Source organism: Thunnus thynnus, chromosome 21 (assembly GCF_963924715.1).
Source record: "Thunnus thynnus chromosome 21, fThuThy2.1, whole genome shotgun sequence".
In the NCBI taxonomy this organism is placed as follows: domain Eukaryota; kingdom Metazoa; phylum Chordata; class Actinopteri; order Scombriformes; family Scombridae; genus Thunnus; species Thunnus thynnus.
In genome coordinates this window covers 25244341-25269898 of record NC_089537.1, presented here as the reverse complement: position 1 = coordinate 25269898, position 25558 = coordinate 25244341, and the positions used below count along the sequence as shown (strand labels likewise).

The 25558-nt window shown below is 41.5% G+C and overlaps 1 protein-coding gene across 4 annotated transcripts; it reads right to left on the bottom strand.

The window, feature by feature from the left end:
* Positions 1 to 4339: 4339 nt before the first annotated feature.
* Positions 4340 to 24083, bottom strand: LOC137172982 (polypyrimidine tract-binding protein 2-like). Of its 4 annotated transcripts, none has more exons than XM_067577645.1 (14): positions 23942 to 24083; positions 22278 to 22305; positions 20353 to 20413; positions 14506 to 14678; positions 13358 to 13498; positions 13045 to 13200; positions 12570 to 12680; positions 12258 to 12468; positions 11802 to 11917; positions 9021 to 9054; positions 8353 to 8445; positions 7179 to 7395; positions 5853 to 5930; positions 4340 to 5729 (listed from the first exon to the last, which is right to left on the bottom strand). In XM_067577645.1, exons 1-14 carry the CDS (start codon positions 23947 to 23949, stop codon positions 5600 to 5602), a joined length of 1557 nt encoding a protein of 518 aa, XP_067433746.1. In that variant the 5' UTR covers positions 23950 to 24083; the 3' UTR covers positions 4340 to 5599. The 4 variants fall into 4 exon arrangements, with proteins under 4 accessions (XP_067433746.1, XP_067433747.1, XP_067433748.1 ...); XM_067577646.1 differs by having other exon boundaries at positions 12270 to 12468; XM_067577647.1 differs by having other exon boundaries at positions 20395 to 20413.
* Between the last annotated feature and the right edge of the window lie 1475 nt (positions 24084 to 25558).

The window sequence follows — 25558 nt, the reverse complement described above, 5'->3', positions numbered from 1 at the left end:
ATTTTATAGATCTAATTTTTTTCTTTTTCTTTTTTTAGAAATACTGAGGTCATGAGTCCAAGTCCCTCAACCCCCAGGATATTTAGACTAGAATATAAATTCTGTTTCCAAACATGAAGATCTGATACACACACAAGGAAATACTTGATTGTTGGCCTTAAAGGATAGGTTCACAATTTTTCACGTTTGTTTTAAAACAATAGTCATCTTTCCATATGAACAATGAAATAGCATGTTCATGCTGTAATCATTCCTCTTGTTAAAACTAGCAATTAAAAGATCCCTTCCTAATGTGCTTCCAATGTAAGTTATGGGAGACAAAATCTTTAGTCCTTGCTATTTTATCTGAAGCGACTATGAGGCTTTGGTCATCCTAGTTAAACAAATCAAATGGATATCGTCAAATTAGTCTTTTTAGTACAAAATTCCCTCTTTGCTGTGATCCCTGCACTGCAGCTCAACAGCTAAATTCTGTACTAAAAAGGCTGTAACTTTGGATGATTTTTACTTAATTTGTCTAAATTGGACTGCTGATGCCTCTAATAGTAAAACTAGTTAAGATAAATTTTGTGATGTAATTTTGCACAGAAGGAGAATGATTACAGAGAGCAAAACCTGTTTCAATTTCTGTATTGGCACCTGACTATTGCTTTAAGACAGACTTAAAAAATGTAAATTGGACCTTTAAAACTGTTTTAATTTATTGTTGGCTATTTTGGGACAGCAATACAAGCTGTAAACACAACATGTTAGCAAACTCTTGCTTATTAAAATATCCAGCAGACACAGAGCAACATTAGCATTCATTTGGAGTCATGTTTGTGTCCAGCTGATGGATGCAAGTCCGATATTCACTCTCCATTTGGCTATGGTTTGGTCTCCGCCAACTCCTGAGAGAAATATCTGTCTCTTTAGCTGCTAAATGCTCCACTGTGTTCTCCAGATAGTCTCTAACTGTCTGCTGTTTGATGCTGGGTAGGTAGTGTACAGTGGGTTTATCGGGGCTTTTTCACTGAAAACAGCTGCCTGCTGCTGGTAATGACAGTGATGAGAGCCATAAGACTAAACCAAAACAGTAAAACTGAGGGCCATTAAACCAAAACAATGAGCTGAAAGATGCTAAAATGCTCCATAGAGCTGAGGGGAACTGCACAGCTGGGTGATATTTCTTTGTGAGTTTGTCACTACAAGTCACCCTTTGAAAATAGCATGTAGTCATTTGATACATTGTTAATATAAAAGTATTGATTAGTTCAGCTTTAAAGAGGTCAAATTTAAATATACTTCAGCCTAAAAAAATACTGTAGTCAGTGTTAGTTCCCAGGAAAAGAACAGAAAATATGGGCAAAGTGTTCTCAACGGTACAGCCCTTGGTACGGACATGTATAAAAAAATACATATGTCTCTGTGACCTGTTTTAAATAAATGTTTTTTTGTAAACCACTAGGAAAGCAATGCGCATGAGTTCTGGGAGTTCTGTCAAACCTCAGCTACAACATAACGTAAGCTTCTGGCTGGCAACTATACTAATAGTTCAGATAGTTTTGAGAGGTGGCAAAGATATACTGGCATTATCCTTTAACTGAAATAATGCTTGTTTCTTCTTATAGAGCAGCTGTCTACTAGTGTAAACATTTTTAAAAATGCAGGACTGGATGGTGGTTTGGGTTTGTCATTTACATTCTTACTTCTCTGAGAATCGTCACCTTCTCGTGGTGGAGGGCTATGAGGGGCAATAACCCCATGGGGCCTGGTCAGGCACAGTCCATAGAAATGACATGGAGTCGCCAACCTGTTGGCCCACTACCTGCTGAGATAAAGACTGGGGTCAGGTGCATTGCCCAATGGCCAGCAGGCAGGGGCGTGAGGTCGTCAACTTCCACCTCCTGAGGAATTTCTCCTGCATCCAGGGGGAGTGGGCCATGTTCAGGACCTCAGTTGTGGAGGCGGCTGCTCATAGTTGTAGCTGGAAGGTCATCAGTGCCTGTCAGGGCGGCAACCTGAGAATCCAAGGAGGCCATCAAGCTGAAGAAGGAGGCCTTTCAGGTATGGCTGGGCCAGGGGTCTCCTGAAACAGCAGATGGGTGCCAAAGGACCAAAAGAATGGCAGCTCAGGTGGTTGCTGAAGAAAAAACCCGGGTGTGGGAGGAGTTCAGGTAGGCCATGGAGAAGGACTTTTGGTTGGCCTCAAAGAAGTTCAAACCATCAGGCGACTCAGGAAGAGGAAGCAGGGCTTAGCCCAGGCTGTTTAGAGCAGGGGTGGAGAACTTCTTACCTTGACTGGGGACATTGTCAATCAGTGGAAGGAACACTTTGAGGATCTCGTAAACCCAACCGACATGCCCTCTGTGGAGGAGGCAGAGACGGATGACTCAAGGGAAGCCTCATTCATATCCCTGGCAGAGGTCTCTGAGGTAGTCAAAAAGCCCCTCAGTGGCAAGTTGCTAGGTGTGGATGAGATTTGCCCTAAGAAGCTGAATGCTCTGTTAGTCTAGTTAGTGAATGCTTGTTGGGCTGTCATGGCTGGCACGCCTCTTCAGCGTTGCATGGAGATTAGGGACAGTGCCTGTGGACTAGCAGACCAGGATGGTGGTTCCCATTCTCAAAAATGGGGACTGGAGGGTGTGCTCCAACTATCAGTGGATCACACTACTCAGCCTCCGGGGAAACCTAATGCCAGGGTGCTGGAGAGGAGGCTCTGGCCGATAGTCAAACCTCGGATTCAGGAGGAACAGTGCGGATTCCATCCTGGCTGTAGAACAGTGGACCAGCTCTTCACCCTTGCAAGGATACTTGAGGGGTCATGGGAGTTCACACATTCAGTCAACATGTGCTTTGTGGACTTTTTGGAGAAGGCTTACGACTGTGTCCCTTGGGGCACCTTGTGGGAGGTGCTGCAGGAGTATGGGGGTACTGGGCCCGTTGCTGCAAGCCATTCGGTCCTTACATAACTGCAGTGAGAGCTGTGTCCACATTCTTGGCAGTAAGTCAGACTCATTCTCAGTGGGTGTTGGGCTCCACCAGGGTTGTCCCTTGTCAAGAATTCTGTTTGCGATTTTTATGGACAGAATCTCAAGGCACAACTATGGGGAAGAGAGTGTCTGGTTTTGGGACCGCAGGATTGACTGCAGCATCAGTAATAATGTGGGCATTGTACCGGACCATTGTGGTGAAGAAAGAGATGAGCCAGAAAGCAAGGCTCTCAATTTACCTGTTGGTCTACATCCCAACCCTGTGGTCACAAGCTTTGGGTAGCAACTGAAAGAATGAAATTGCAGCAGATACAAGCAGCCAAAATGAGTTTCCTCCAGAGGGTGTCTGGGCTCAGCCTGAGAAATAGGGTGAGGAGCTTGCACATCCAGGGGGAGCTTGGAGTAAAGCCGTTGCTCATTTGCATTGAAAGGAGCCAGCTGAGGTGATGTGGGCACCTGATTGGGACGCCTCCTTCTGGAGGTGTTCCAGGCATGTCCAACTGGTAGGAGACCATGGGGCAGACCCAGAACACGCTGGAGGGACTACATCTCTCTTCTGGCCTGGGAACACCTTGGGATCCCCAAGAGGGAGCTGAAGGGCATTGCTGGGGTCAAAGATGTCTGGGTTTCCTTACTCAGTCCGATGCCATCGCGACCCAGTCCCGGATAAATGGCGGAAAATGGATGGATGGATTTACATTCTTAAAAGACCTAAGCTTTGCCCAGAACATCTGTGATTCGGATAAGTATGCCATCATAGCCCTCAGTGGCATTCTGTTAATACAATAAGGCTTTAATTGGCTTAACACATCCTATTATCTATGCTTGTGCCTGTAGCAATTTTATTCAAAAATGCTCCAAAGCTGCCAGTACAGTAAAATGCAGAATGCCTGGAAAAATGACAACTGAGGCCATTTACGTAATTGATAAAGGTGTGAGAGCAAGTAGATAGATCAGACAGATTGTCAGGAGAGCGAAGGCCCTTAGAGACTGATTAGAAAATAGGCAACTACCAGAGGAAAGAAGAGCAAGACATCAGAGGAATAGACTGTGTCAGTTGGCAGGGTGGGAAACACATCAAGAAAATGTACTTCTTGTCCTGTGAATTAGTACCATCAGAGGGCTCAATCTGGCTTATTAGAGCTTGTTTTCAAGTGGCTCCAAAATGGATTTTGGCTTTCTTCCCACCCTGGGACTGAAGATGGTTTCAGAAGTGAGCTGAGCAGACAGAACAGAGAAGAGAGGCAGAGGAGGTGAATGCAGAGCTACAGAAGAGTTTTATTAGGCATGCTACAGAGGTAATGCAGAATACACGAGAGAGACCATGAGAGGGAAAACTCAAAAAGCAGGAAACCAAGTCGCACCTCCCCTTGTTAGAAAATAATTCATCCTTTAATTGTGCCTCTTCAGACCTATACCAAATCCTTACATTTTGAGCTGTATAAAAATCGGACTTGGGAGGAAAAAAAATATACATAACCATTATTTCTGAACAAACACCTCAAGTCAAGAGGTCTTGTATTAAAAAACATGAGGGAATTAACACTTAAAATTCTGGACATTTTTCCCTGAAATGCAAAATTTCAGTGTTTCCAAATGCTTGTTTTTGTTCAAATGAATTAAAGGAACACTAAAGGCACAGAAACTTTGGTCCAACCGAGTAGCCCTCTCGAATAAACTGTCACATGACAATGAAATCACAGTGGACTCATCTTCTAACTGCTTTCACAGCATGCAACACTTTCTGATGTGAGATCCTATCATAACTATACATGCTTAGAAAACCATTGTCACTGACAATTACACCTCACTGCTATGGAAAACGCATGGAAGGCTTCAAAAACACAGATAGAAAGAAAGAAATACTTAGCCACGAGCCACATTGTGATAGTTTATCTGAAGCATGAATTGTGAACTCAAAACTGGGGGAGAACAATCTTACACTGAACATAGTACTTGTGGAATAATGGAATTCAAGTTCAACTGCGCGTTGCAGGCTGCTGTAAAAACTCTTACATGTTCTTGCCTCAGGAATATCCTTCTCTCCTGCTAAACTAAAAAGGAAAATGTTATGAATCTAAAACTCTGGAACAAAACAAAAAAGCAATGCCTGGTTGGTGGCAGACCTTCAAAAACTGTAATAACATCTAGAAGATGACAAAACATAAAAATATCCAATACCAATGTGCCTCAAAAGCATAGGAGGGTATTAATGAACATGTCCAGCTGTAGAAACAGTTGATATTGTCAAGTAAGGCACATAAGTACTGTATCTTTTCAACTAAATCAAGAGTTAAACACTGATCTACATCAAACTATCATACAGGGGGACAATCAATCATGTCAATATTTTGCTTGACATAAAAATACAGAGGTACAGTTAAGATCAGCTGGGAGGATCCAGTATCTGCAACGTACTCAATTGTTCTTTTTTTTTAAAAAACAGGATGCAAGTCAAAGGTTTCAGTCTCTCTCAAGGAATGACAGGATCAACAAAACCCCAACAACAAAACTGATTCAATCAATGTGGTCCCCCCCCCAGTGTCCAGACACAGTCTGAAAGGTTGCTGACAGCCAGCTCCCACGCAGTAAACTATGGTGCTGTCAGGAGTTTGTGGGTCACATTCTTAAATGGTGGACTTGGAGAAGGAGACTCTCAGGTGCTGGTTGCCTCCCATGTTGTAGTTGTGAAGGTCAATCAAAGCCTGGATAGCTTCCTCCACGGTTGACATCTGGATCAAAGCCATTTTACGATCCCTGGAAAATATGAAACAGTGGTGTCACAGGAAACACTGGAGTGCAAAACTAAAATAGAGCAAGAATCCCAAATGATTATTCAACAGTGACAAACATGTCTCATTGTAGGATAGGTCTACGTACTGGAAAAACTTGAATGCTTTCACAGTGCCTCCAGCATTGGAGAAGAGCAGCCGCAGGTCGTCCTCCGTCACATCTTGTCTATTCACATGAAGAACACACATTACACATGAAATTTCAGGCATGTTATGACACACAAACACACCTTGTTGTGTGGCTGTTGTAATTCTTTGGCATAAAGTAGTTCCACTGAAAACTGCTCACTGTGATGCTTGTGGATTATTGTTTTGGAAAAGTTGTTGTTGAACTTTTTACATGTAGTTTTTCAAAGCCGTGAGCATCACAAATGAAATTCTGTCCATTGAAGTGTGGTGGCGAGAGAAATGTCAGATATCACAAAACCTGGATGAATAAAACCAAGGCTATCTGTATTAGGGCTGTAAGTAACTATTACTTTGATTATCAATCAGCTGATTCTTTTTTTGTTTGGTCTATAATGTCAAAATAGTTAGTAATAGGGAAATTGGTAACGAAGATGGTGAGGTGGTGAACTGAAGCCAGATTGTATAATGATTCCTCTCACACATAAATTCACTTCAAATTACAAGTTAGTTACAGATTCACTTTATCATAAACATTCAGACCAGCAGTGTTATCTGTACTTGCGCTCGTAGTGAGCCATAACTATTCCATAAGCACCTTTCAATTTGAAAAGATATAAACCAACTCAAATCTTAAATCAAAGTCCGCTCAACATTTCATCAGCGCTCTCACCTGGAGCGCAGAGGAGAGGGTCAGCTGAGGAGAAACACAGCAGCTGCTGTAATGAATGATGTCAGGATGTTGCAGGTGGAAGGATTCAGGAAAGTCTGGCTGGCTCTTCCTCCATATGAACCCTGAATATACTGATTCCTTTTCAACTCAACCACGTTAACTAACTGATCAACTTATCATCATCGGTTGTAGAAATAAAACAGTAAAAGTCTGTTCATGATTGTTGCGGTCATTCCTGTGCAGCTGCCCAATCACATGCCAGCGAGAGGGTCCGATACACTGACTCTCAGCACCAATTGGTCAGGCGTCTCAAGACAGAGACTGATTGGTCCAGTGAAAGAAACTCATGAATATTAATATTCATGAATACTTTTGCATTGACCATTTATGGTTGAATGTGGGCGTGTAGACGGCTGGATATGAGGTTGAACTACGTGAGCACATTTCCAGGTGGACTGTGATTTATAAAAGGGAAAAATATGTGCATTTGTGCACACGCGCGGTTTTGTAAATCTGATTATTTTTTGGCGCACACCATTTCCAGCTTTTGTGCAAACATACATTATTATTATAGATCTTATGCACTGTTTTATAAATGAGACCCCTTGTACTTACGGGATGTTGGAGAGGTGGAGTGTGGCAGATGGTGGGAAGATGTTCTGGAAGTTTTTGGATCCAGGTTTCTTGAAGCGGTGGAGTGGGGAGTTGGCGTAGTCTTTGGTCAGGCCCTGGTCGTCCAGGCCGTCACGAGGCAGCGCCACCGTCTGGTGCTTGGACAGGGTCACCCGGATGATCTTCCCGTACATTTTCTGGCCGTTCAAGTGGCTCATTGCTTTGGTTGAGGCAAAAGGAAAGTAAACCAGCAAAGGTCAGTGGTGAGGAGGCTGCATTCTGCCACGTGCTATTCACTTGCTGCTTTAACTGAACCCAATACGACAACAATTGCGACACTACAGAGTTGAAACTGGATCCATATCCAATTAGCAACAGATAAATATAGTGTTTTAGTAAACTTTCTGGGAAAAAAAACAATTGAGAAACTGCTTATGGATAAAATAACCAGATGGGAACAGAATGCTTTTGTCACATCCAGTGAAATAAATACAAATAATTAAGAAACTTCTTCACATTGATGCAAAAAATCACACTAAAATCCAACAAATCCCACAATGACCTAATACATAAGGCTTGTTTCAGACAGTCAGTTCATTATGGATCCAGTTTCATGTCGGCAGAATACTCAGATTCTCAGTTTTAGCCTCGCTGACCCTCACTTCTGTTGGCTTCAAATGACAAACATCACTGATCAAAGATTAGATCAGCTGTAGCCAGTTAACATTGATTCTGTGACAGCTGAAGGGAAACATTTGGCAGTTGTTTGGTTAATAGGCTCTCTGTAGTTTGTGTCTGAACTTGATAAAAGATAGTTTGTGACTTTAAAAAGAACACCACGCTGTAACGTCACTCCACGATAGCGAGTGGAAGAGTCGCCTGAACTAAAATTATCTGCCTGCATCACAACAGTTTCGGCGATCGGTTGAACGTTCATACATATGATACATCCCCGATACATTCATGAGAGGTTGTGAACATGAATCAGGGAACCAGTCAAAACTGGTTCTGTCCTCTCAGTCAACAACAGCTGATCACAGAAATTAAATCTTCCTGTTTTTGTCTGTTGCTTTTATAACGTTGAAAATATAACTTCAGATACGATAAAGAGCCACTAGCATAACAAGATCATTTCAACCTGGATGACTGAATCCGATTGGTTAGGAAATCTGCTCACCTAGCTGGGCCTGGTTCGCGTCTGACATCTGAATGAGAGCGCTGTCCTTCTTATTGTAAAGAATTTTCACCCTCTGGACATCCCCGTAGACTCCTACATTAGAGCCGCAGGCAGGCGGGAGGAGGAGGAGAGGTGAGGTGGAGAGAAAGCAGACAGTTAGAAAAAACAAAAAAAAGTTAGCGCTGGAGACAAGGATATTTCAGACAAGAATCAAAAGAAGAGAGAATAGCAGAGTACACACAAGAAATTTTTACAGAAGACTTTTAGAGTGAGAGGTGTGTAGAAAGGTACAGGTAAAGAGAGAAGAGACACCCTCTAAACAGATAAGTTATCAAGCTGTGGCAGATGGCTAGAAATAAAAACATGCTCAAAATAAATCACTTAACCGTGCATTATCTACTTACTACATAGTGAATTTCAGGGCAAAATGATAAACATTAACCCAAACCAGAAAACAGGGGGTCCAAAATGTATTATAATTTACCAAACAAGCTACTGTGCGCAAACAAATATACATAAGCTTGTAATAATAATAATAATAATAACAATAATAATAATAATAATAATAATGACAAATGTCTCAAAGATAGAATGGAAATAGAACAAAAAGAGAAGGCAGATGAAAGAGAGAGAGAGAGAGGAGAGAGAGAGAGCTAACGATAACATACCGAAGAGGGTAAACAGACTTTGGGGCGTAACCATCTTTAGAGGGAGAGAAGAGCAACAAGCAGCGTGAGACAGGTAGAGAGGTAGAAGAGTCGGAGCGGAGCGGAGGTAGAGATGGACAGATCGATCCAGAACGGAGGTAGGTAGGAGGAATGGTGGTTTTTGTTTTCCCCCCGGAGAGTGATGGAGGTGGTGGGTCATGGAGGAGGGGAGCAGGCGGCGGAAGAAGAGTCATGGAGGGGGGGTTTTTTGGAGGAAGGGAGGGGGAGGGGGGCGTGTTAATGTAGGAGGAGGAGGAGGAGGAGGAGGTGGGTGGTGGTGGTGGAGGAGGAAGAAGGGGGTGATTTGAGGAGTTAAAAAAAAATCATCCCCCCCCACCCCCCCCACCAGCAGTGGAGTGGAGGAAGGAAGGATGAATGGAGAGAGGGGAGAGAGGGGTGGGGGGGGTAGAGAGAGAGAGGAGGGAGATGTATAGGGAGGCAAATGCAAATTGGGAGGGGGGGGAAAATAAAAAGTGAGGAGGGGGGGAGGGACAAAAAATAAAATATAGGTCAGTACACTGGAATAATGCAGGTAGTTTGGTCAGAGATAATGGCTTGGATCAATGTTTTTTTCTTTAGTCAAAATACAGCAATAACTTGTAACTCGCCAAAATGTATTTCACCCTGGACAAGCATGGGGTAAAAGGTACATTCATGTCAAAATTATAATAAAAAAATCAGCAATATAAAAGTCATAACCATGGGATAAAAAACAACATGCAGCAGGTCAGAAATCTGAAGATCTGCAATCTTTCAGCGAGGGAGTATGGTACTACGAGAGTGACAGAAGCTGAGGGGGGAAAATTAGTTAAGAGACCATGCAATTACAATTTAGTTGAGCAGCAAAAAATTTTAGCATGCAAGAGTTGATGTGAAGGCCATCTGAGTGAAAAGGTGGCGTTCACACAAGTCCGAGAGGCTAAAAAGAAAGTTGAAGCACAGTATCTTCTGTTTGGATGGTTTAGATACTGTCAAAGGCTCCGGTATGACACATTCATTCACAGCCAGAGAGAACAGACTGATGAGGAAAGAGACAGACACATTAGGTGAGACAAATTAGATGCTATTTAAGTCACAGTTAGAGAAGGAGAAAAAAAAAAAAAAAAACGCAGAGGAAGAGGGAGAAAAGACAGCGAGTGAGCGTTTTCAGAGAGGCAGGTATTTGTTCCCAGAACCGAGGCACAGGTCAGGAGACCACAGAATGATTTCATATGAGCTTTTTTTTTTTTTTTATATGAGCTGAGGAGAGGTGAGGACAGCTTAGAGAGAAAAAACAGAAGAGAGACAGTTAGCTGAGTTAGATACAGTTTGACAAGAGAAGGGAAGGGAAGAACAGTGGATGAGGAAAAGAGGGGAGGTTTTTGGTGTGGTGACAGAGACAGCAAATCCCCCCTTCCCTCTGACGGGGGACATAATGACTCTTGACCAAAAGGGAAAAAAGAAAAAAAAAAAAAAAACAACAGCAAGGCTCTGGGCATGTACTGTAAAGGACACTAGAAAATACAGCAAAGAAAAGGTTAGACAAAAAAAATCTTGCTTCATATCAAAAAGAACAATTTATCTCTTCTAACAAGGTTTGGGTTTTGAAAGTGGAACACCAATTGTGATTCTTCCTGTGTCCTGAGAGAGTTCAGTGATTAGAGATTAGAACAGACACCATAAATTAAATTGTACACCAACTCACAGCTCCTCTTGGTTTAAAAATGGAAATACATTTTAAAAAATGAGAGAACCCAGGAGGGTTTTCCAGGGATGTGAACCTGATTTTTACGGATCAGATATCAGCTGTGCTACAAAGAAAAATGTGGTGCTATAAAAATATCTACAGGTCCACAAAGCCATCCTCTAATGTTCAGTTAAAGGCGGCACAACTGCATCAAACTCTCTACTTTCTCATTTCTAAAAGTCACTGCCCAAGATCACACAAGTGTCATATGGAACTGCCAAAATAAGTTGTGTAAGTTCAAGATCGTGGGTTAAATATGTACAAAAACCTCAATGTGTCCTGAATGGCTGGTGAAAGGCAATGAAAATGGAAATGGCAGTATAAGGAGGACAACCAGGGGGCAAAAAAACAACAACAGAGGGGTTGGGAGGTGGGTAAAGGTGGTGGAGTTTAAGTTTTAGGCCGCATTCAGAACAAATCAGGCGGTGCAGCGCGGGGTTGAGTGGAGGTGTTTGTGCTAAGACATAACCGCTGTGAAACAATCAGAAAATAAGGTTTTATTGATCTGATTCATCAACTTTCTCGCTGCCGGCACTCCCTCTCTTCATTCACTCTAGCTCGCTCCACCACGGCTGCTCTCTCTCTTTCTTTCTTTTTCTCTTTTCATTTTTTAAATGAGTTGGGAAACGGACAGCAAAGTCTAACTTTACTTTTAACGTTATCAAACGAAGAGGAATGTCCTCCCTTCCTCCTGATAGCATCTTTGTACTCCCTCATGGCAGAGTTTAGCTCTGATCAGTCTCATCTCCGCCTGTGATTGGCCATTGCAGCGTGATGTCGGGTTAGCGTTTCTCCGAAAGTTGACTCTGGATCAACTTTCTCGCCACAGGCTGGTGCAGCGCCGCTGTGGCCAAAATGCCCGCAGGCTAAACACACTAGCCCTATTCAAAAGAATGGGAGGACTGGCGTTTTTGCCACACTGCCTGAATTGGTCTAAATATGGCCTTAGATGGTCCATCTTACTGGTGTGTGTGTGTGTGTGTGTGTGTGTGTGTGTGTGTATGAATGTTACTGACCTCCTCGTTGAGGTTGCTGACCAACAGCACCCCGCTGGATCCTGCCTGTCCAGCTAGGGCCACCCTCCCTGCAGCAGCAGCTGCTGCCGCTGCCGCGCTCAGAGGGTTCAGGGCTCCTGTCAGGAAGTAGACAAGACAATCATGGAGTGGGGTGCAGCACTTCAACTAAACCACAGCATTACAACTCTAAGCAAAGAGACTACTTTATAGCCACCTCAAATGACTCATTCATATAAAAGCTACCATTAAATATCTACTAATTCTATTCAAACTGTTTTAGCCGAGTCACAGTTCTTTTACATGAACACAATCCTGTCTCACAATAAAATCACACCATGTGAGATCTAATCACATGGTCTCATTAAAACTAGCTAGACATGACCACAGCTTAAAAGCATTTGCTAGACTGGATCACAGACCAAAGATAAAAGAAGGAATAATAAAAGCGTCATGTACCTGGGATCTTACCGAGGAGGGAGTTGGAGTCTTTGCTGAAGGCTGCGGCCACCGTGGGGTCGAGGCTGGGCTGGCCATCGCCAGCCGGCAGCTCAGGTCGCGTGTAGTCACGACTCTTATCGTTGTTGTACTTGACATTTAGGTTGACCAGCTTGGAGAAGTCGATACGCAGTGTGCAACATGAGTTGTAGATGTTCTGACCGTCCAGTGCCTGGCGTGGGAAGAGCTCAACAATTACTACATTAAGCTTGACTGAATGAATGATTAGTAATAAACATGTACAGCCTGAGTTAAGAGAGGATGATTTCCTACCAGTTTGGCCTGCTGTGCATTGACAGGATCGCTGAACTGCAGAAGGGCCTGAAACTGATTGTTCTTGGTAAATGTGATTATCTTCATGACTGTGCCAAACTTGGAGAAAATCTGGAAACAAACCAAGGAAACATTAACATTAACATTCAAATACTAAACAACATATATTCTCAAACTTGCCAACTGAACCATTTGTTACTGCGTGGGATCACGACAACTGATAAATCTTTTATTTGCAGGAGTGTGAATAGAATCCACATCAGGCACTTTAGCTTACAATTCAATGCAAAAACATTACTGGTCAAGCTGTCATGATTATCACTAAAGATCACAAAAGCAAGAGCAACACTGCAGTCAATTCAAACTATATGTATGAAATGTCCCTCTTATACTAAATGACTTTTGCAGCTGTATATGACAATCAGCGGGTTCAAAGTAGAAGTGGTCACATGTATACTGTGTGCGTGCTTTATACCTGTTGCAGTACATCCAGCGTTACTGGGTAGAACATGTTGTCGATGATGATCCGCAGCACAGGACTGGAGGCTGCAGCCAGAGCCTCCTGTACGTCTGAGCTGGGTGACCCGCCAGACTGGACTGCTGACACTGCCTGTAGTACTGCCTGGGTCCGCTACAGCCAAACACAAGCTGTCAGTCACCATCATTAACAATGAAGCACACGAGAGGACGAGCCATTGTTTTATTCACTAGCAAATGAGAAGAAATGTAAAAAAAAAAGAGTTAAGAGTTCCCTGAACACAGTGCTGTGTTAGCCTGCCTCTACTAACCTGATTGCCAGCATCAGTTTTGAGTTCTTTGTGATTGGAGTACTGAATGAAGACGGGAACGTTGCGGATGTGAGGAGTTACTGTGGTATAGTAGTTAACCATAGTGATGGCTGCCTCCTCCGTCCCCATCTCCAAGAATGCCTGGAAGAAGAGAAGAGTGAACTCAAAGCTCTGATGAACTCACCACCGTTGTTACCATTCACTAAGTCATCCTCTGATAATTCCTACCAAGTTTTTACTAGATTTGGACTAGGGCTGAAAATGAGTAAATATCTAATAGTGATTATTTTGACTGATACTGCAGTTGGGGAATGATCGTTTTTACATCATTATTCTCATTGAAAAACATTAAAATGATTATGGTGTGATTTTTGTAGGGCAGGACATCTCTGCGGCATGACAATATTTAATTTAAAATGGTGTTTTTGACACATTTCACTTTTAAAAATACTGTGCCCCCTTTGATTTGAAAATTGCAGTAGACCGTGTTACAATAGCGATAAAACTTCAATTAATTGGTCAGCCCTAATTTGGACAAACCTTCCACCAACTGTCACAGAAATCTCTTGAGTAAATTGAGTAACAGAAAAATAAACAGTTATTCTAATAAATAAACAAGCCCAACAACACCGCCTCCTTGTCAGAGGTCACTGCTGCAGAGTGAGATGTAATGCACCGCTGAAGCCACTGTGGTGGCAACGGCAGCGTTATCAGAGCGACACAGAGGAAGTTGTCTGAACGTTGAAATGAGGTAGCTGCCGATCGATCGAGACTAGCCGATGCACCGACGCCGGTGCTGTGAGGAGAACAAAGCAGCTGTACTTGACAGGAATCTAAGGGACAAATGTCAAGCACTTCTTACGGCCCTCCTCTGCAGGCAGACAACAGGCTTTTGGCCGGCTTTTGTATGGAGTTGTGGGCATGTTTCAGATGCTGTTCAAGACAGCAAGAATGAATTTATCCAAAATATCCATGCGGTGGTTCTCCACATGTCAAGACAGGAAAATAAAACTCAATCTGACCTCTATAATCCAGAAAGACAGCATTATTCTCAGCACCCACCTAAACCCACACTCAAACTGACACCAAACTATTGTTCGGTGAAGAATTCTACAAACACACTTTGTCCATCAGTCTCTCCCACTCACCTGGTTCTTTCCCTTCAGTGTGAGGATATTGGTGACTTTGCCAAAAGGCAAACCGAGGGCGATGACTTCTGTCTCTGAGGCCTCGTTGGGTAGTTTCCTGATGTGGAGCACACGAGAAGGTGGGGCCTCCTCCACCTTCAGCTTTTTACTGTCACTGCCATTAGAAGCCCCATCTAAAATTTAGCATAAGCACTGATTAAATGGGCTAACCAAAACAATGACATCATCCCAATTTAAAGAAGGGTAAGGCTGGAGATATTCTACGTTTTTGTTAGTGTCAAGAAATCCCATGAACGTGTCCATCTCCCAATACTTTCTGACTTCCCTACTCTGTCTGTGGCACTCAGCCCCGAACTCATTGCTTCCTACTGAACTGATGTGTTCTTAATAGCTTTTGGACAACGATAGAGCTCTGTGGCACAGAGGAATAAGATACATCAGGTTTTTATACATGGTTTGAACATGGGATTTGTTGACAAAAAGAAAAACATGTCACCAGACTTCTCCTTTACCCAAAAACTCACCCACCCAAACTTTTCTCCCTTGCTATGGTTAGATGTTCTAACTTGCTATGTGCTGTGTTGTTATTGGCTGCTGAAACAGTATCAGGGACTGTATATTTGCATGTTAAATGTTGTATAAGATATTCAGGTTTTGGGAGACTGTCCTCTAGAATGGATATAGGGGGTGACCTCAACTGGCTGAGAGGCACGTCTTTTAACCTCTGTAAGCAGCACTGAAGAGTGTTTATCTCCATTGCTAACAACGTTTACCCTATTGATAGAATTCTTTCTATATAGGGGTGTAACGGTGCGTCTATTCGTCCCAAACCATAACAGTACAGACGTTACGGTTTGGTGCGTACAGTGGTACGAAGAATATGCTCTGTGACCCAAACGATTACTGTCAAAATAGTTTAATAATCCACTTAGTCCGACATGCAGAACAATAACTCTAGAACACAAGTTCTACACGGAACGTTTTGGCAGTGCACCAGATAGCTATAGCATGCTCATGGGTGTGTGCTCGCCAGCTTAGCCAAGGTAGGCTGGTTGCCCAGGTTACCCTGTAGAGTCGCTGCCGTCAGAATGACAAACAAAAGACCCATAAAACTGACCAAGTGCAACGCTAATATTAAAATATGCTCCGTTATCTCTGTAGTGAGACAATATCGCGTCTCTCCATCCCCCTCGGCTTTTCACTCTGCCTTTGAGTGAAGCCATTCAGAACAACTATCTGATAAAAACCAGTTCTGAGAGACAAAAATGTAGTTAAAAAGTATGAGATTGAAATCTCTTTTCCGAGGGAGACCTGGCCAAGACAGCACACCAGTAACAGTTTGAGTAGAAATAAATCAACAGATAGGGAAGACAAACATCAAATACACAAGGAAGAGACTAAATCCAGCTTAAATAAGGCAGTTGCAATTCTCAGTTACATGGACTTTTACATGGCTTTTAATTTTTCCATGCATTACATATTACATATGACATCATTAGATTATTAATAGTGAAGCATCAGTGTTAGAGCAGCATGTTACTGTTGTAGCTGTTGGAGGTGGAGCTAGTTTACACTACTTTATATGCTACAGTTAGACCATAAATCAGCACATAACGACTGTCAGCAGGTGTCTTGACTCCTTGCAACAAACACAAAGTTTTTCTTTTCCACTGCAGCACCTAAACTGTTTCAGTAATAGTTTTGGCCAATGAGCCATTGTTGGATGTTTACGTTTTTCAAAATAAAAAGACCAAAATGTTATTTTCTACCCTTCTTTTTTTCTGCTGTACCGAAATCATACCGAACCGTGGATTTTGTGCATCCCCATTTCTATACAATGTAGATGAATAGTTTAACAACTCACAAAACATTTTTTGATTACCCTAAGCTTTAGATGTTTGTTCCAATTTTTTTTGTTTGTTTGTTTACATGTTGTGGAAACATAAACCAAACACAAAACACTACAGGATTTAGGTCAGAAATCTTTGTTGCTGCTGGTGGAACAAAGCGTGAATATACATAGAAACAGGATTCATGACCTGGATCAAGAATTCAAGGATTTCAAAGAATGTTCTGCTCGCCTGAACACGTTTGTAAAATATATTAGTTTTAGCTTATGTTTTATTCTGTAAAAAAGTGTGCATGGTTAGGTAATGTTACATAACCTCAGCACTTCATCTTGCTTATGTTCACTTCAGCCTTCAGCATTACACTGCCGATGGCTAAAAGGAAGCCAAAAGTCCCAAATTCTGGCTGACTCTGTGGTATAAGCACCATTTTAACTTGCTTGGATTTTTTTTCCCCCCAATGTAAATGCATAATGGCAACACAACCGATAAACAGGACAAAATCAAATCACAATTTGACAGACAAAAGTGTCCAAAGGAATTTAAATTCTATACAAGACAGAACAAAAAGATGAAAAATGAAGGTTGTGACAAAAGATGGTGTTTATTTTGTAGCCCTGAGATGATGTGCTTATCTTCCGATTTGAAATTGGTATGCCTGTTTAAAATGTGGATTAAAAACGCTGCTGTCTGTTGATGCTTTGATCCTTTGACTAGAGCTCAAATTATTTTTTGACGCAACAGCTGACTTGCCACCTTACTCAAATTTTGTTGGAGAATAAGGCCAAACAGTTCCAGTTCACTGTCAAAAAAGAAAACAGTGAGCCAGTAAACAAATAGTATTGTAGACTTTTATTAAAGATGACCTATTTTGCTCATTTCCAGCTCTAAATTTTAATTTTTGGACTCCACTAGAGTAGCTTTGCGTGATTCACAGTTTAAAAAAACGTATTATTTATCTTACACTGGCCCCTTATGCAGCCCCTAGGTATAGCTCTTGTCTCTCTACAGTCAATTTTAGGTCCTGTCCCTTTAAGGCCCCCCTCCCGATGAGCCCCAAGCTCTGTTCTGATTGGCCAGCTTTATGTATTAGAGTTATATAAAGTTACCGCTGATGCAAACTCAACATTTCCTACTTTACTGCTTCAAATTAGAAGCTTTTAAATTACTAAATAACGGGAGACTTTTATTGTGAAGAATTTACAGGAAGTGAAACATGTTCCTCACTGAATTGGTGGAGCTTGGTTAGCGGTGCTAAAAACAGGTCGAAACAACAACATATTTGAGTTGAGATTATTTTATTTTATTTTATTTATTATTTTGTCATTATTACAGTCAGTTAGGTGTGTAAATAAAACTAAATTTAATGTAGACTGATCTGTTTATTTTAATACATTAATATTTATGTCAATGTGGTGATATCTGTACATATAGAGCTGCAGAGGCAGCGCTGTTGTTCTGTCCAGTAGAAACAAACTAATGTGGCAGCTACGATTGTTAGATTTCATCTGTGAGACCAACTAGGGCTGCTCTATTATGGCAAAAACCAGCACCACAATTATTTTGGTCAATATTGAGATCATGATTATTTAACACGATTACTCACAGAAATGTTTCCATTTTATGAAAAGTATCAACCCACACAGACTCCAAGACACATGCCAGTGACGCGCATCTTGCGATGACCCCCATGTTTTTTTCAGCTCCCGGTCTATTTCTGTCGCATTTAGTGAAGCGTAATCTGCACAGACACCTGTTTAAATCACACAAATATCATGCTGTATATGCGTTCTGAACTTATTAGCAGTATCTACGTTGATTGATCAAGGCTGTCTGTGAGCTGTCTGTTTCACTACAGGCAGATATCCCTTACTCACTATGGTGGGCAGGGAAATAAAATCAATGAATCAATCAATGGAGCCCACATGAAAACTATTTTGGTTGAGTAAATTTCTGCTGTCCATCAGTCTGGTGAAGGCAGTTAGTCCAGCCGGTGTCCTCTCAGCTCCCCAGGAGCTGCTGCTGACAGACGGCTGCTTCTTTGGACAGAGACACTGAACGCAGGTCGGCGTTGGTTTGGATTCAACAGATAGAGAGCACTTATGCGCCGCTCACGTCTTGCTTACTATGTGGATTCCCAGTGAGAGTGAGTTTGGGCTTTTAGACAGGGGTGAAAGCACAGCGCTGTAGAGGAAAGGGGAGCGCTGGATTTATAACACAAGACAAATCGAGAGCATCGCTGTGAAAACAGAATGCAGCACAATAATCGTTTTATCTCGATTATCTTGTTTTCATAATCGTTGGAAGCCAAAATCGTAATTGAAAATAAAATTTGATTAATCGCCCAGCCCTAAGACCAACATTTATCTTCCAGAAGGAATTACATCATGTATCAAAATGCTACTGAGAAATTAGAGCCAGCGGTGAATCACCAAAGAGCTGCACAGATCAGTTCATCGGGTAATATTCTCCCCGGGATGACGACGGACATTGACCAGCTGATCATCTCAGGGTTGGGGCTGCTAGCAGCTGAGATGACCAGCACCCGGCCAGCGACTCCTCACATCTCTGAAAACATTGGAGCAGATTTCCAAACACGAGTTTTGGCATGTGGTCAGGATAAACTGACTTTCTTGCCTGAAAAAAAGTGACATATTAACAACTTTTAGTCTGGCTCAAAATCTCCAAATCTCAAAATTCAAAAGTCTGAAGAGACGCAAGCTTCTTCATGTCGAACCTCCTCCTTCTCCTATGAGAAAGATGATCAGTTGTATTAAAAAGTGATTGACGACTGGTTCTGTTGAATTTAGGCACCATATTGGTGAAATCTCTCTTTGATTGCCAGAGAATTGTAGGCCTCTGATTGGCCAAATTAAAAAAAAATGATTGACAGTTACCCTGCTCATTCAAAGTAGTTACCCCGCCCTCTCAAAGTCTCTGGTCTGCAGAGACACCCTTCTAAAATAAAAGGCTTTCCATAAGGAGTACTACCTTTTTGCCACATACCACTGCTCCTCTCCAGTCTCTTTCTAGCAGTATTACAGCTACAGCGACTGTGTGTGTGTGTGGTGTTCCCATTCGCTGAGGCAATGTCACATCAATGGAACCCATGGCCACCGTGCACTAAAGACAAGCTACTTAGCCTTGCTTTATACTTTGTAATGCAGTTACATTTCAAGTTTTGTGTTTTCATGAGGAGAACAGAAAATATAAATTCATCATCTTCACCACACTTCTTTGCCCAGTCTAACTACTCGAAGATGATCAAATCACCTGACTTACTCATGTTATTGGTGGGTTTTTTTCTTACAAGGCTTTTTTTTTTTTTTTTTTTTTAAATCTGTATCGCAGCGGAACTGGAAAATCCTGCTTCGGACGAACCGTTCGCCATCAATCTGTGCGAGACTGATTATTCAACATTACTAATAGCCAATATTGTGAAGCTACCAAACAAAGGCAGCCTGAGAATCTTTATCACACTCTATTAGACAGGCCCCTGGGGTGACATTAGCTTTGGTGGGGACCTTGTGTAGGAATGGTAGACTAAGACTTTGATTAACGAGACAATCTCCCAAAACCCTTGTGTGTTCCTTCACATTGTTCTTATTTTGTTGGCGGTTAACTCCGCTTGCATGTTCCGTCTTCTCTTTGTGGCAGTCTGAACGGTTCTTTCAGTCATCCTTAATTCTGCAATTTTCTTTGAGATGCCGCTGATATCATCTAACAGTGAGGAGGCATTAAAATGCAGTGGTATCCACCATGTCTGTTCCAGTCACATGCTGTGGTGTGTGGGTGCCCACCTACTGAGGAGCGTGATGTTATTCAGGCATTAAATGGCTCCCCATGAGAGAACAGTTGAACTGACGCAGCCTGTTTCACTTTTCAAAACACCTATTAATCCTTTAATTTCTTTTAATGCCGTCTGTCACTACAGATCAATCGGCTTCATGCAAATTCTGTCAATCCCCTCCCTATTCAGGGGTGGTCGGAACGAACTCACCACTGATACTGCTCATGCCAGAGTTGGGACTGTTGTACATACTCAGCTCATCTGATCCTCTCTATGGAGAAAAAAAAAAGAAAAGACAAAGACAGACAGTCAGGCACTGTTGTGAAATAATGGGGAAAACTATTTCCATTTTCCAGACAGGCCCTCAAAGACAACAATAAAACAGAGCTCTCTGAAGACAGTTTAAAAGGAACAAAGAAAGGGTTGAGGAGTAGGTGGGAAGGGACATAAAACAGCAGAAGAGTGGTCTGGCTACTCCTTTGCTGGTGTGGGTTTAATCTTGCTGAATTTAAGATGTCAAGATGTGTCATTTCATCCTGAGCTATACTAGGTCCCAGAAGGCTTGCTGGAGCTGACGGGCGCTCTGTGCTCTTAAACCTGACTGATGGGATGACGAGGAACCTGGCTGGGGACCCATTACACACACAACTTTATAATAGCTTCATACACCCCCTCCTTGTTTCTGTCTGACTGAATTTGAACCAATTGTTCTTCTGTCACTAACATTCTTTATGGTTACGATAAACTAGATGTTGCAGACCCTGCTGCAGCGACATGACACAAATAAATTGAAAGGGTAATAAAGTTGTCTGACTTAGGCCAAAATGTGAGCACACAGTGCACGAGCTAAAAAGAATCCCAGAAATGATTTCTCTCCCAACAGCTGGCAACCCTTTCTCTGTTTTGTCTTTGACATTGAAATATTGATGAAATAAACAGGGTGGCAAAGACCAACCATATCAGAAGAATCAGTATTTTATGACTGTTCTGTTTCTCTTCAAGAGAGGACTTTAACTTTGTTTTGTGCAGACGGAAATGCAGCTGGCATTCATCAAATCAGGTTAGGTAGCCAGAGCCACGATGCACTTACACCAGGAAACCAGTTTGTTTGGTGATCAGCAGGGACACGAGCTCTACACATTTCATTAGAGCCCTTCTAATGCTATGAAAGCTCAAAACAAATATTTCAAAAGAAATCTAACTTAAGACGTTTACATGAGGGTACAATGTCGAAAAAAAGGATTTAAAATGCAAAGATGGTTTTATGGTAACATTTATTGTGTTACAAAAAGGTTTAACACAGCATATAAACACAGCATTATCTTCAGGCTAAACCAATTCTCCACACTAGATTTCTCTTATTTTGGTCCAGAAGAATTACACTATAAATGCATGATAACTACCAATCAACTAATTAGCATAACCGAAAAGGAAATTAACTTTGGTCGTAGGAAAAAGGGGTCTTGCTATGAGACACGTGACGGAGCAAATGTCAAGAAGTGTCACTAAATGTGTTGGAAATTGTTCATTTAAAGCTGAAATTACTTGACAGACACAAAATGAACTGTCCCCCCCAAAACTGTCTGGTTCCAGTGTCTGAAAGGTGAATGTTTGTTTTCAATGTCTTATGTGAAGGTATATTAGATATCTTTGGGATTTGAACTTTTGGTTGGACAAAACTACTCAATGTTCAATTTCAGTCACCTTCAGCTCTGGGCAATGTGACTCAATTTTCTACCATTAAAAAAAACCAAAAAGATCATTAATTTAAATAGTTAGTCGCAGCCCTAGAAGAAGTTCAGACTAAGACCTTTTTGGAAATAATGTCCACTCAACACTGCTTCCCTTAAATCAAGTCTGAGGTGTAGCTATTTGACCAATCACTGCTGGCCTTTTTGAGGCCTTCACTAAAAGTCCAAGGAATTAAGTTTAACACAGAACAGTCATTTTTGTAATATCCATTTCTTTAATCTCAAGCCGTTTGTTCTACGCAACCACAGCAAGGAATAACAATGAGCATGTTGTTTCATAATGTTGCAAAAAAAAAAAAAAAAAAAAACACCTACAGTGTCCAAGGCAGGCTCATGTGATTCCTGCAGTGAACACTAACTAAAAACCAAAGCAGCAAAACTCACCTTCACTCCAACTGCAACATCACTGATGCTGAAAGAGAAACATTGTTTGTTTGGTTAAAATGAAATACAGAAATGAAAACAAGACAGATAAGCAAACATCTGATGGGGAAAACTTTTTGCAGAAAACAGGAACTTGCTACACAATCCTCATGCATCTATGGCTGGGGGATAATATTATGTTCCAGTTCATCACATACCCTCAACGAGCACTTTATTAATAACACCTGTGCAATAGAATGCAATCCAATAAAAACAGCTTTGCCATTTTGTCCACCTCATTAACATACTCAAACAACTCAAACACAACTCAACATTATTAGGAACACTTTTCAATATAATGTGCTCCAGTACACCACCACCACTCACTATGACCTCAATGATAAACACTGAGTAGAATCATCACCTTCCTGATAATGTCAACAAAAACTCAAAATGCATAAGCTTAATAAAAGAAGAGGTTTTGTGTCAGACTGCATTAGATTGCACAGGTGTTCCTGATAAAGTGCTGAGTGAGTGTATTTATTACTGTAAAGTAGTGTGACAGCTTTGAAGCCAATTTGTTACAATAAGTCAAAGAACAGCAAAATGTTCAACTAATGACTTTAAAACGTCCAGTTACAAGCTTAATAACCAAAGCTGTTTAATTGCATATTGTTCATAGACTGAACACCAAACTGACACATTGCCAGTCATTGATACCAGCGCTGCAACTTCCACTATAAGTTACTATTTTCTTACATACGTAAGGTTTGTGCATAGCTATATCTGTATGTCCTCCATATCTATTCTTCACCATATCAACATTATCTGGCTTCATGTTACAACTCGTTTCCCATGGGGCTCATTTACAATTCATCACATCCTAAAGTATGGTTGAGGTCATGCCTCATTCAACCCTAATACATGGTCAATCTGGAATCTATGATGAATAACATGCCCTAATACACTTAATGTCAGATTTTTTACTATATTACATTACGATATATTTTTACTATATTGTGCCTTACTATGTGTATATACTGTGTCTATTCTTATGTCATGTATGTCCCTATGTTGCCCCCCACCCGGCCCCCCTTTCCTTGCATATGTGCCTTCACAATGTGTAATGACACTAAAATTTAACTGAATAAACATTATAGCCAACAAGTGTACTTTTTAAACGGTAGTTTCAATTCAATGAATGTTGAAATTTTAACCTCACAGCTCCGCTCGTTAATAGAAGTGTTTGTTCACGCTATGCTGCGACGTATTTATTAAAACCAGCACACACCTCATGCTTATCAGAGGATCCAGTACATACACCAGCTAATGCTACCTAGCTACAACACAAAGGATCAACGATACTGTACGTTAGTTAGCACCCAGCTGTAAAATACTAATATGGTGAAGCAGTAGTCGTGTTAACTGCATTTAATGCGTCTCCTTAAGACGACGCCATACGTGCAAAGAATGTTTATCAAAAATAAGTAACACCACAACTGATGTTATTAACAGCGGGCTTTAGCTAAGTTATGCTAGCATGCTAACATTAGGCACTTCCTTAATGGCAGAGAACGCGTGGCTATGGAAACCATACGACACTTGCTTAACTTCTCCATTAAACGACGCATTCGCACACTCAGTGCAATCTCAATGTGTGTCAAATGACATCGATAAAATATTACCCGTCCATTTCTGTAGGGATTTCTCGGTGCCTCCGCTTTCTGTCCTGTTTTCTCCACAGTTTACACCGACGCTGCGCACGCACACACACACGACAGCAAAATGGAGGCAATGTGAAGTGTTTTTTTTTTTCCAACTGAGACGATGAATGGCGGAAATTGGCGGAAAGTTACGAAGCCTTTTGAGCGCGCTGCCAATTACAGTGACCAGAAAACACACCTGAATTTATTCAGAGACAAATATTTAATAAAGTCACGTCTGCGTAGTGTTGCTTTTGCTTTCTAACAGACAACAGGGTAGAATATCCATGTAAATAAAACTGCCCGCTCAACGCCTACAAATGAAATAAACAGCTAAATGAGATATTTCACAGTACGTTAAAGCAGCATTTCTGTTAGGACTGAGATCTAAGCCAGTGGTTCCCAACCTTGGGGTCAGGACCCTCACAAGGGTTCACTGGGTTGATCTAAGGGGTCACTTCCTTTTTTCTGAACTTCTGTCTCTTGTTATGCCTGAATATGAAAATACTCTGATTCTCGATGATTTTAATGTACATGCTGCCCTGAGAATCCCCTTGCTTCAGAGTTTTTAAGTGTGATAGATTCTTTTAATCTTCTTCAGGCTCCAGCTAAAGCTACACACAATAAGGGCCACATCCTGGGCCTGGTTTTATCTTCTGGTTGTTTACTGAATAACGTCCTATGCAGAGAAATTAGGGTTTCTGACCATAACTTATTTGTTTAATACCTAATTTTCCAGTACGATGAGCTGTGATGCACAGCTGACTCGCTCTCTGCTATTTTAAATTCTTTTAATTCCACTTGTGTAAATATCTTAGATAATATTGCTCCTGTTAGACTTAAAAAGCCTAAAATGCCATCTCAGCCCTGGCTTTACAATGAAATCCATTCAATAAAGAGAACTTGCCATAAAGCAGAATACAAATGGAGGGCTACAAAACTCTCCACCCACCTTGAAAGGCTGAGGGATCTCATGAAATTTATTAACTTGGAAGTTAAAATTACACGTACTAATTATTTTTTGGATCTTATATCTAAACATAAACATGACTCCAGACGACTCTTCGATGTTATCAGCAACACCACAAACCCTCCCCCACCTTTTTATTGGGCCCTCCGTCTATAAATGTGAAGAGTTTTTATCATTTTTCTTCTAATCTGATTCAAGCTGTTGGGAATGCAATTATCCCCCCTTCTCAAACTCTCTGTGACCTTTCCTATAAAACACCTTGCACCCCGCTAGCATTTAAGTCTGTCACAACTAACTATCTAACTAATGTCATAACTAAAAAGAAATCATCCTCCTGTTCACTGGACATTATTCCAACTCGCTTCTTTAAAAAAATCTTACCATTTGTCCTAGCCATTATCAATTCCTCACTTTTATGTGGTCAAGTGCTAATTTTAAATCAGCAACAGTTAAACCACTTCTCAAAAAGCCATCTCTTGATCCACCTGTTTTAAATAACTTCCACCCAATATCTAAACTTCCCAGCTGCCCAGCAACTAAAAATAGTTGTTGGGCTGCTCATCGAACATATGAATGGCAAAGGCTCTGATAAATTTCAGTCAGATTTTAGGGTGGGTCATAGCACTGAG

Bases quoted from the DNA above. Each gene is read 5' to 3' on its own strand.
- LOC137172982 (XM_067577645.1), bottom strand. The intron at 14,679-20,352 runs GTGAGTTCGTTC...GCTAAATTTTAG, and splicing joins TGGCATGAGCAGTATCAGTG to ATGGGGCTTCTAATGGCAGT. The intron at 5,931-7,178 runs GTAAGTACAAGG...TCATGTGAATAG, and splicing joins CTCCACCTCTCCAACATCCC to ACAAGATGTGACGGAGGACG.